This window comes from Panthera onca, chromosome B2, assembly GCF_046562875.1.
Source record: "Panthera onca isolate mPanOnc1 chromosome B2, mPanOnc1 haplotype 2, whole genome shotgun sequence".
Classification (NCBI taxonomy): Eukaryota; Metazoa; Chordata; class Mammalia; order Carnivora; family Felidae; genus Panthera; species Panthera onca.
The window spans coordinates 22,229,284-22,242,012 of NC_138343.1; the positions used below are offsets into that span (position 1 = coordinate 22,229,284).

A 12,729-nucleotide genomic window follows, 5' to 3' on the forward strand; every position below is an offset into this window, starting at 1 on the left:
CTTTTGCTGACTTTAAATGCACTTTATGACTTTCTCTAGTTTTTTATGTACTTTAAATTTTATTGTATCTGAAATTCAAGTTTTATATTTATACTAAAAAACCACATTAGTTATGTCCTTTTTTACCTTTTCTATTATTTTTGCTTGTATAAAACTTTTTCATCTAGAGACCAAATATTCAATTTATTTTTTTCTTTTTTTAAGTTTTTATTTACTTATTGTTTAATAATTTAAATTTTTATTTTAAATTTCCTATGCATTCTATTTTTTAATTCAGATTTTAAATTAATTTTCAATTTATTTTAATGTACAGAAAATTTACCTTTCCCACACAGCCAATTTTCTCAGCTGAATTTAATAAACACTCCATCATCTTCTTTGATTTATAATATTTTCTTTACCACATATTAATTTCATAGAAACATGCATATAGTAACATCTATTTCTAAGCTCTCTATTTTGGCCCATTAATCTATTTTTATATCAATCGTTTAAATTACAGTGGCTCTATAATACAATCCAGTTTCTAATAGCTTATAGGACAAGGCCATAAACATCTCATATTGTAATGACATGTTAAAAAAGCATTCCCAAATGGCACTTCTAGACCTCAGTGATCTTAAGAGATTTCGATCTCAGTAATAGGCATTTGAAACCCATCTGACTACAATGTTATCATTACAATGGTCACAACAGTTAAACCACTATCATAAAAGAATGAAAACAAACGTGGCCTTTACTTTTCAGGATATTTTGATTGCATTTGGTGGAGGACTTCGCATGTAAATGATCATTGCCCCTTCAAGCACACCCTCACATTATTTTCCTTTAAAAATGTTCTTTTGTGCTTCTCTACTCAGAAACATTGACCTCAGACTCCGTTGGCACTCCTTTATGTACTGTCCCTGGTTTGTTCCACTTGGAAATGAAGCTCTCATTTCAGTTTAGGGGCCTTTGCCTAATTGGAGATTGCTGTAAAACCATGGCATTCTGCCTCCAGACCTGGGAAGGCCTGTGTGAAGCATCAGAGCTCACATCTGCCAGGGTGGAGGGAAGCCCGTAGCACATTTGTCATGTGACTCTGATTGTTCTGGAAACATGAAATGGCTTTGGGATGAATGAGCCATTGATACATACGACATGGATGAATTTCATATAACTAGCCTGAGTGAAAGAAGCCAGAACCCCCAAAAAGTAGACACTGGATTCTTTTTGTATAAAATCTTAGGAAATGCAAATGAATTTACAATGACCAAAAGCATATTCGGGGTTCTCTGGCAGGAGTGGTAGGTCAGAGAGAGAATCCAGAGGGTAGGATTACAAAGGGACATAAGGACATTTTTGTGGTGATGGGTGTGTTTACTATTTTGATTGTGAAATTGTACACTTTAAATGTGTGCAGTTTATGGGATATTAGTATCCACATAAATATGTGTGTGTGTGTGTGTGTGTGCATATTTGTTTACAGTTGCATGAAACCAGGCAAATAGTAGGCAAAAGGGAGAAGAAAGAGGAAGATAGAACAAAGTATTGGAGATAAGACAAGAACAAGGATTCTCCAAAGAATCAAGCAAAGTTATAATGTAGCCCAGAATGGGGATCTAAGCTGGTTGGACTGAACAGTGCTTTGCAAACCTTAATGCATAGGTAAATCCCCTACAGGTGTTGTTACTATGCAGATTCTGATTCAGTAGGTCTTGAGCTGGGGCCTGAGACTGGATTTCTCATGAACTTCCAGGTGCCACTGATGCCACTGGTCTTTCAACAATTTTTTTGATAACAAAGGGCTAGAGCATTTGTTTTCGGTTTGGGTTGCATATCAGAATCACTGATGCGTGAAATTAATTAATTAATTAAATAAATAAATAAATAAAAACACCTGATGCCTGGATCTCCCCTACCCCCAGAGATTCTGATTTAATTAATTTAGAGTTCTAAGAGGAACCAGAAGTTTTTGAATCTACCCAGATGATTCTAATGTGCAGCCAAGCTGACAGCCACTCCAAAGAGAGTGCTAAAAGTCTTATCATGTAATGAGGAGGAAAGAGTCCCCAAAAGGTAATAGGGGTGGCAGGTATGACCTGGGCTAGAGAAACATAATAAGTCATGTCCCCAATCAGAATCAAACATGCCCCTGTTCCAGACATGCAAATTGACTTGAGTATAACTTATATCTGCATTGCCCTGCCTTTATTAATGATGCTTTTGCTGCTTTCATACCTGGCCTGGGAATAAGTACCAGGCTGATTACTAAGTATGCAGATGGGGAGCATGGCCTTCCTGAGATTATAGCCACAGGGAAGAAAAGTCCTTGCGATGGAAGAAGCTGACTCAGCAGGCCAATCAGGCATACACACTTACCAACACATTCACAAAGGATTGTTCATTGATAGGAGATGACCCCCAGCCTGCCTCCTGTCAGTGATGGGCCACACACACCAGGCATGACAGACCATGCTGTATTCTAATACGCCCCACACTTATTTTAAAAATCATTTCAGTTCGGCTAGTTTTCTATTAACGTTAATAGCTTGGAAATTATTCTTCGCTCTGTGTTATAGATTCATATCTGCATCATGGAATTTTGATTCTGAAACTACTGATGTCCCAGAATCTTAAAAATGTTTAATGAGACATGTCAATTTAATTGTGCTGCTTGGAACTTAAAGCCAGAGTTTGTCAGCATTTTGCTGACAAATGCCATCCTTTACATGCTGATCTCGGCCACTGATTAGGTTCACCATTGCTGAAATTACATATTGGGAAATGAGCTCTCTTTAGTGGAAACAAAAGACATTTTTTTTTTCATTTAGTTGATTAAATTGCAGTTTAGGACCAGAACACACTTACAAGTCTATAAAAACAGTCTGGTTTGGTAATTATCATTATGTTTAAATTCTGACACAGATGATGCTGTGTATCTGGATGATGATAAAGAAAGAGAAGAGTATGTCCTGAATGACATCGGGGTTATATTTTATGGAGACTTCAATGACATCAAGACTAGAAGCTGGAGCTATGGTCAGGTGAGGCATTTACAATTTGTCACTGTCAAGGACATTTTTCCTCGATATTTTTTGTCACATGTTTCACTGCAAGGCACCATATGTGGATATTAGACATGAATTTCCTGCTTTTCAGGATCTGAGGCTCCAAGCAGCCTAGGAGCAGAGACTTACAAAGGCAACTGCATAATTTAGCCACTGCAATCACGTCTCTTCAGGTATTACAACATTCCAGAGATCAGAGATTCTATGGATAACATGGCATTCTAGTGAGAAATGCTTGTCATCCAGTACAGAGAAGTCTCATTAGCTCAGACATCATTCTTCAACATCGAATAGACTAAATTTCTCTTTTTCTTATAAGGAAAAGTGTTTTGATAATGATAACTGCAAGGTGTGTGCTCAACTCAAAGAAATCACCTTTTTTAAATGTTAGTATAAGATACTAGAAAATTGGAAATTAGAATTAGAAAAGACGGTCACCATTTCATCAAAGGAGGGCCCACTGGACTTTTGCCTTGAGACATTTTATCAACTGCCATCTCACATGACTGCCTGGATATAAAATAGCAAATGATATTCCATTTTAGATATTCAATAATTCAAACTATTTCAGCTTGGTATCTTTAACAGTGGAACAAGTGACTGATATTTCTACCATATTACCATAAATGAATGCATTGTCCTGTGGTTCAGCAAAGGTTCCTTCTTAGCAACATGAGAAAAGGTGAATGTGTTATTTCGTAGAGAGTTTTGGCTGAGCTGATGGGAATTGTGCACCATTGTTCTGGGTATCTAGGGGGCACATTTCATGGAACCCGGCCTCACCAGGTCCCATGATACTTTCTTGGCTTCTCATGTCTTCTTTTGACTTCCATGTGGGCTCCCCTTGCATCCCCTACCCCTGCTCCAGCTTGGCCACTGGGACCTGTGTCATCACTAGTTCTTGCCTTGTCTGCCTGACTTTATGTCCTGCTCATTCACCCAGACTCCTGAGAAATCACGTGCCCACCTGCATTTCTGATGTCCTGCCAAGAGGATCATCTGTGTGTTCTTCTGCTTTTGCAGCCCCACCTTGCTCCCTGGTTACAAGCCCTCCCTTCCTGAGTGACATACAATCCATGATATTGCCTATTGTCTAGTGTTCTAAATCCTAATGTGTAGGTGTGATTCTATTTATGTCCCCAAAGTGACATTATGTAGAGAACTAATAAGAAAAAATTCACCAAGGTGGGTAACAAGTAGGACTAGGAAAGAGTCCCAAGCATGATCAGGACACTCCTCAGCCAACATGCTGAGTAGTTTTCGGGTATACCCCCTTGAGCACAGCCACCATCTGTCTGTTGTCACCAGAGTCCCATGAATATGGGTCTTTCAGTCCAAGTAACCAGCCAAGCCAGTAGTTTGCTGTGATGCAGAGAAACAACTAGTCCTATAACTATTTCTTTACCTCTTCAATTCACTGCTTCATGTCCCACAGACAGAGAAATGGTGCTTAATAAGAACCAGAATAATGAGTTCTTTATTATATACCTGAAGAACTAGTGCCCTTACTTTACTGCATCCATCCCATCAGTTCAGGGTGCACACAAAGTTGGTATGCTAACTGGATTTAATAAAGAACTACATGGTTATTAGCCATTAAGACTATGGTTTCTGTCACAGGTACGTGGGTGGATAATATGCAAGGTGTTTATATTCAGGGAAGTCTCTTGTACAGTGAGGTGCAGTATAGGTGAAATATCCCCATTTTGCCATTTTATTACTATTTTGTCCTTGTCCCCCTCCTTTTCTTTTAAAAGAAAATCGTGGTGTTTCATGGGGTCAGTAGTTCTTTCTAAGGAAATCAACTATGAACAGCCTCCCGTGCTGCTCTCTGTAGGGGATCCTGAAACATCTTGAAGAACACAGAGATTCTGCAATGGAGCAGACTACCAGGCTGTTCCCTTGATAATATAAACTTTCTCCAGGCCTTCTTGCCTGCCCTTTGACCCTAGAGTCCACTTTGTTTTAAAAGAAGGGAGACCTTGGGCAGACATTTGTGACACGAGGTCTCCTACTACTTCCAGTGCAAGGTATACAGGCCCAAAGTACCTCCCTGTGATGTACCTGAGAGCCATTTGTTTTCAAAAAGCACAAGGATTCATGTTACTTTTGAGGTCTCGAGGCTTTGGCCTTACTTTCGTAAATCATTCATTCCTTTGCCTTGGTAGCTGGAGCCCACATGCTGGAGAAATCTTCTAAATTAACTTGTACAGTTTTCTGAAGAGCTTCAAGTTGGTTCATGGTCCTTGAGTATACCAGCTCTTTAGTAGTCCTGTTTTATGTTCCTAGCTTGCTTGTATGTTTTTATCCATTTTACTGAAAAACAAAAGAGGATGTCTTCTTCCTTCTACTTTAGTATTTCATACTAAGGATTATGGATAATGACTATATAGGAAATACACATTCCTGAACATTTTGTTGTGCTTTCTTTTAATTTTTTTTTTTTTTGGCATAAAATATCAGCTTTGCAAAGTGGATATTAAGAAGTTTCTCTTTTTCTTTTTTTTTCATTTTATTTTTTAATTTTTCCCAAATAGTTTGAGGATGGCATCCTTGATGCTTGCCTGTATGTGATGGATAGAGCAGAAATGGACCTTTCTGGTAGAGGGAATCCCATCAAGGTCAGCCGTGTTGGATCTGCAATGGTAAGCAAGTACTGATTACTAATATTGACTACACATGTCATTAGCCTCAGCATAGATGTCAGTTCATTAAGAGCTATTGAAATGATGACTGACACTTTAACTTTTATTTCTTAGAGTCTTAAATTCCCTGAATTTGTTCAGTGCTATAGAACAAAATCTTATCTCAGTACTGTATGTTTCTTTGGCTTCAGACGAATGGTGATAGATGAAATGATACTATAGACCACTTATTCTTAAGAATCTCTTGCTTAGGGACTGAGGAGTGACTGTGACAAAATGTCGGTGACTATTATCTATTAATCAAACAAACAAACATCAAGAAGCACCAAAAAGTTAAAAAAAAAATGTGCAAGACACTGCTTTTCTCCATTTTCACACCCATAGTGAGAGTAAAGAAATAAATGACTCTAAATCCTAGCTTCTGTTATAATGATACCTCACCATAGGGCTTTATAGTTTATAAAAGGTAGTTTAGCTTACAGTTTATAGTTAATTCTTCACATTAACTGCATGAGATAAGTAGGGTGGGCATTACGCATACCATTTTACAAGTTAGAAAACAGGATGATAACAGTTTGTCAGCGATTAAAGCCTCAGCTGGAACCCAGGTCTGCTAACTCCAAATCTAGACACTTTCTACCTCCCATGCTGCTCTCTGTAGGAGATCCTGAAGCATCTTCAAGAATATAGAGATCCTGCAATGGAACAGCTTCCTGGAGAAGAGATAGAATCACCATGAATGGGAAGGTTGGGGGTCAGGCGTGGAAGGCAGATTAAATGTGTTGCTCAGGTTCTGTGCAGTCCTAGACTGTCCTGATAAAGACAGTACATACATCCTGCCCTTGATGCATTAAAGCATACCAAATCTGGTTCATGCGTGGAATATTCCTGAGAAACATTCAGCTAGGTGCTATTTCCTTTACTCAAAGACTGAGCCCTTCCCCCTCAAAATCCTTTATTATCAATTTCCTTAAGTTTTCTAAAAAAACCAAAATTCTCTCTTTGGAAAAATTTTGTCTTTGAGTTTGGTTTGAGTTAAATAAAATCAATATTGTTCATGTAAACATATTAGAATGAAAGTGATATGAAATTTAATTTCTGGTTAGCTTTTAAGAAGCTGCTTTTTTTTTCTAGAGAGAGAAACAGAGAGAGTGAGGGGGAGGGGCAGAGAGAGGGAGCGAGAGAAAGAATCTCAAGCAGACTCCACACTCAGTGCTAAGCCCAACTTGGGGCTCAATCCCACAACCCTGTGAACATGAGCTGAGCCAAAGTCAAGAGTCAGATGCCCAACTAACTGAGCCACCTAGTAACCCCCAAAGGTTGTTTTTTTTTATTAGTACTTAAGCTACATGTAAATTTAGAAGATCATGGACATAAAAAGAAGGTAACAGCCAGTATCTAAAGGCAGTTTTGTTTTCTGTTGTTAGTTTACGTACGACACAATGAAAAGATGATGAATTCTAAAGAATTTAGGAATTTCTTTATAACTATTTATAACAACATACATAAGACCTGTAGTTGATCACTGTTTTTCCTGCTTCCTAGACAAGATTCCCATTTTTCTTTTCCTTTGAAGTTACCATGGCAGGTTTGCAGGGAGAAGGAGGCAACAGCTCTCATGGTTGAATATGAACTAATACCTTCTTAAGCATTCTGAAATGGCATGTTCACCAGCCTAAGCTTACTCATACGTTGTGTGTATTTTTACTAATCTAGAAACCACTGTCTAACACAAGCAATGCGAGAGGGAAGCAAACATGAAGGTAGACGCACCTGGCCAATGGAAGCAGTGTAGTCTTGTTTTAAGCACACAATCCTAACGCAAATTGCTCTGAATGTTATTAATCACAAAAAGCCTATGGAGTTCTAATTTTGAAAGCCTATAACCCAATGATAAGATTTAGAACTAAACAGAATCTATGGGTGGGCAGGGAGGGATAGTTTGGTTTGGGTTGCCTTTATTTGTAGAGGGGGATGTCTTTCTTGGATGTTAGGGGGCAAAGGCCCCACTGTGGGCCATTTTGGACCATATTTCTGTTTCCACCCCCACCATTGTTTACATATACAGAATATATGTTTGATAGCTTTCAAAACCCTTTCATAACTGTTTTCTCTTTTAATCCTTAGAAGAGTTCTGCAAATCTTTCTAAAATCTATTCTGTTAAAATGATTTTAGAAACTGAAATATTGAGCCTCTGAAAAATCAATAAAAAACATGATCCTTCAAAAAAAAAAAAGTCAACTGTTCTCTGGTCATTCAGACAGTTCCTCTCCTGTTCACAAATTCTGGATATCTATCCTGAAATTGCTGAGTGAAGTTAAACAGAGACTGAAAGAAAAGCAAAACAAAGACCCCCCCCCAAATTTCTCAAAAATTTGCCTTAAAATAGGAGAAGATGCATTTATTTATTTTTTGAGAGACCCTACGTGTACATGCGCATGAGTAGGGGAGGGGCAGAGGGAGAGAGAGAAGCATAAGCAGGCTTCATGCCCAGCATGGAGCCCCATACAGGACTCCATCTCAGGACTGTGAGATCATGACCCGAGCCAAAATCAGGAGTCAGCCACTTAACCAACTGAGACACCCACATGCTCCAAGGTGTACTTAGAAAGCCCAAAAAGAAAATGTTCTGCAGTTGCACGAGTCCAGCCAGAATGTTGATTCCCAGGCAAAGGAGTCTGTGCCCATTTTCTCAGGGGCTGGCCCAGTCTGTTGGAAAACAGAAACTGCTGGGGGGCTGTTTTAGGAATTCTTCCTAAGCATCTCCCCAGCCTGGTCACTGAGGCTGGAAATCCCTTACAGTGGATACAATACTAAGACAGGCATACATCATGACATGCAAATTCTCTGGGAGGGGCAACAACAATGATTTCCTGAGATCAACTGCTACCAGGAAGGAGTGGAGATGAACAGCCTGGTCCTGGCTGGACACCTGGAGAGGGCCAGGTAGGATACAAGAGGCAAGAGAAGATAATTGGGGCCTCAAAGACAAATTTGCCTACTTTGTCATGGCAAAGTCTAGCACTGAAGATTGGCAGGGAATTTGCAAGGAGTTGGTGAGTGCACCATGCTAAGTGAGTACAGACAATAACTCAGGTTGTGCAAACTTTCTAATGATAACTATGATAATATAAATCTGGGTGTTAAGTGCGCAATCCCCAGATAAAAATCCTTTATTGTCCAGTGTCAATGATCTTGGCATGTTCTTTGTCATGGGGGCTGGTCTGTGCACAAGAGGATTCTAGCAGCATCGCTGACTTCTACCCTAGAGATGACAGTAGCACCTTCTACCCTCCAGTTGTGATAACCAGGATTGTCTTCAGATATTTCCAAATGTCCCCTGGGGGTCAAAAATCACCCCCAAAGAGGCCACAGCACTAACCTCCTTTGTGGTTCAGTTTCCCAGTCCATGCAATGGACACATAACCCTCTCTTCTCACCCGCATAGACGATCTGTCTTCTTAGCTCATTCAAAACTTGCTGGTTTTCATTCCTCTACTGAAGCAAAAGTGGAGGCAGCATTGTGTGGGAAGGGCCCTGGCCCTTGTCAGATCAGACCTTCAGCTCTGACTCTACCACTAACTTACTGTGTGACCCAGAATAAATCACTCAACCTCTGCAGGTCTCACTTCATCCTTAAAATAAAATTTTGTGTCTCTGCTCAAACCACGTTAGTTATTCCCAGTGGTAACATGGATATCCTTTTATTCTTCAAACCAATGCTTTTCTTTCTTCTATTTTTTTTTCCTTATAAATTCAGTATCTTATTTTCTTCTTATTTGGAGTTGCTGTTACTTCACTTTGATGTGAAAACTGGAAAAGTTTATGACAATCTGGACAGCCTTGAGCTGCTGGATTTTCCCTAGAGAAAGAAAGTCTAAAAATCCTGTAATCTCGTTGTTGGGGGATTGGGTCTGAGATGTTATAACCTTACATAAGATAACTTTTATTCAGGCTCTTCTAAACACTGAGGGGTACATTTTACCAAAGCGACACTGCAGAACAATTTGAGAGACAAAAATTTAAATAGAGGAAATTAGAAAAAAAGAAGAATGTTGCCCAATGTTACACTTTCTCCTTTAAATTACATTGTTTGATTGCTGTTTTCTTTCTACATTATATCTGATGTGACAGTCCCCATCAGGACAATTGCCAAGTTCTGGGCCAGGGAAAATTGTAGAAGGATGCTTTGTACCACCTGAAAATTTATTTTGCTCACAGGACATTAATAAAGCATTCCATTACTGGCCTTGAATTACTGGGAAGAAACCAGACATGGACTCTGAGCCGCTGTCAGACTATCAAAACAGTTGTGCTATGCCATCTGTGACAAAAACAACACGGTTCTGGGAAAGAGGAAAGGCACTGACAATATAGCCTAGCATTACTGCTGGGTGGCTACCTGTCCTCTGACTGATTGGATCTGGCAGCAACTATGGGCAGAGAGGTTCTCCAGGGAGACACACTGCTGCTTCAGTGGCCACTGTTGCGGATGCAACTTGCTTATTCACTGAGAAACCCCTGAAATCTCACCTCCATGGCAGGTTTTCTCCTTTAGGTTGAGACTTTATCAACAGAAAGTCTATGTTGAAATGCACACAAAACCGATTCATGAAATCTGCAAGACCCTCAGGGATCTTCTAGGTGAAGAAGCCCTTGGAAATGATGTCACTCAATGTCACATAGCAAATGAGGGGCTGAGTTGGAACTAGATAGTATTTTTGCTGTCAGATCATATTTCCTAGGAAGGTCACTACCCACACATTAGTACGAATAACACAATTACTACATCAAATTACATAGCTGTCTCCTAAAGAAAACAAACACACACACACACAAAGGAATGGCATCCAGAATAAGTGTACTTTGAAATAGGGGATAAGCGAAAGAAGATGGATATAAAAGAATTCTGACTAGCTAGAGGCATCGGATCCCTAAGGAAAGAGTTCCAAAAGAGGGTGAGGTACTAAATATGGCTTGATGGTGGTATTGGTGGTAGTGACTGCTATAATGACACCGATGGTGGTAAACCACCCAATATTAACTCATGCATTCAACAAGTATTTGTTGAGAATCTACCAGTCTAGATAGTGGGATACAGGGGCGCCTGGGTGGCTTGATCGGTTAAGCGTCCGACTTCGGCTCAGGTCATGATCTCACAGTCCGTGAGTTCAAGCCCCGCGTCGGGCTCGTGCTGACAGCTCAGAGCCTGGAGCCTGTTTCAGATTCTGTGTCTCCCTCTCTCTCTGCCCCTCCCCTGTCCATGCTCTGTCTCTCTCTGTCTCAAAAATAAACATTAAAAAAATTTTAAAAAAAGATAGTGGGATACATCTGTAGGCAAAACATAATTTCTGCCTTCCAAGAGCTTATGGTTTAGTAGAAAAGACAGACTGATGAATAGAAAATTTCAACACAGCATGGCATATTCTCTGATGAAATAAGCATGGGGTTGTATGGGAAACCAAATCTCTTGAGCTTTGCTTGGAGTTTTCCCAGGACTAACCACTGGCCTGACAAGTGTTGGGATATTGGATAAAGAAGTAAAAGCATGGCTGACAAGGGCCCATAGCAATAGTAAACCATGCTATTATTCATGGAAACCCTTCTCCATGGTGGAAATTATGCTCAAAGAGCCAGTTGCCAAAAGCAGTGCAGGAAAATGTAGTTGGAGCTAATTTACTCTTTTAGGGGCTTAATTCAATGATGATGATTATGATGATGATGATAATAATGATGATGATGATAATAAAATTGTGACATTTTTGGGAAATTTTAGAAGGAAGGAGAGGAAAAAAATTCAATATAGTTATATATTTTAAAATTCCAGTCTTTATATGATGCCAGCCTGGACTTTCCTGCTTCCCTTGAGGTATGCACATTTATTTTTAGCCCTGGTCTTTTGCTGATATCGAACCACAGTGCCATCATTAATCCCCATTAATACCCTGTTCTGACGGTGCCTTTTGGGAACTAACTCAACACTGAACTTTTTTTAACCAATCGATGTTTGGTATACTCCTTTGTGTTATAAAAAAAATACCTTGAACTCCAGTTAGTAAATCAAACTGACCACAACTGGAGGGAGGTCCTAGAGTTTCATAGGGCCCAGTACAAGATGAATGACTGCAGGCCTTGTGGACGAGACGGACTTCAGGGCTTCTGATACCTCAGTATACATGATCTCACGGATAAACTGAAAATAGAGTTATTTTTTACCTTACCCATTTTGCGTCCACTCCTCTTTGTCCTGGTATTTAGAAAGTTTTTTTTTTCTTTCCATGTATGTAAAAAACAGTAGTGACATCACTACTCCTCTCATATTTTTCCAAGGAGTTCCACAGGAGGCTTACTACAAAACCACATTTTAATTTTTCTCTAGTTGTTAACTTTGGCATCTTACTGGAAACTTCATGTTGAGCAAACCTCTTCAAGCAACAAACTAGCATGATTACTCAGTACATTTAAAAAATTCACTTAGGTTAGAAATTCCACCCCTCAGTCATCCCAGCTAAACTATAAAGTCATAGATGAAAACATGAGGTCTATTCCCCTAATCATTCAGACCAACCACAGCACAGTTCCCTAACAGTTTTACTTACTTATTTTTTTTAAATAAGATATAGGGACACCTGGGTGGCTCTGTTGGTTAAGGGCCTGATTCTTAATCTTGGCTCAGGTCATGATCTCACGATTCATGAGTTCAAGCCCTGTGTGCTGTCAGCACAGAACCTGCTTGGAATTCTCTCTCCCTCTGTGTCTGCCCCTACCCCACTCGTGCTTGCTCTCTCTCTTTCAAAATAAATAAATAAGCTTAAATATTTTTTTTAATAAATAACAAATAAAAATAAATAAAATACAAATTTAAAAAACACCATCTAGCTGAGTCTTTGGCTTATAAGCAACTAAAACCCTCTTTATTGGAGTGAACTGAGGACCCATGTACTCAATGGCTATTGTCCCCATCTTGCCACCACTGTGGAGCTTTTTCACATTTCCCTAGGTGGATCTTATTCTTGAAAAAAATTCATCTATC

General features: G+C 39.4%; 1 protein-coding gene across 2 annotated transcripts in view; it reads left to right on the forward strand.

Moving 5' to 3' along the window:
* Window positions 1–12,729, forward strand: part of F13A1 (coagulation factor XIII A chain) — a 164,478-nt gene that overhangs the window by 65,836 nt on the left and 85,913 nt on the right. For both annotated transcript variants that reach the window (XM_078446667.2, XM_078446668.2), the window contains exons 5-6: window positions 2,908–3,026; window positions 5,588–5,695. In XM_078446667.2, the coding sequence (XP_078302793.1) occupies window positions 2,908–3,026; window positions 5,588–5,695 (227 nt within the window). The remainder of the gene's footprint in view (window positions 1–2,907; window positions 3,027–5,587; window positions 5,696–12,729) is intronic.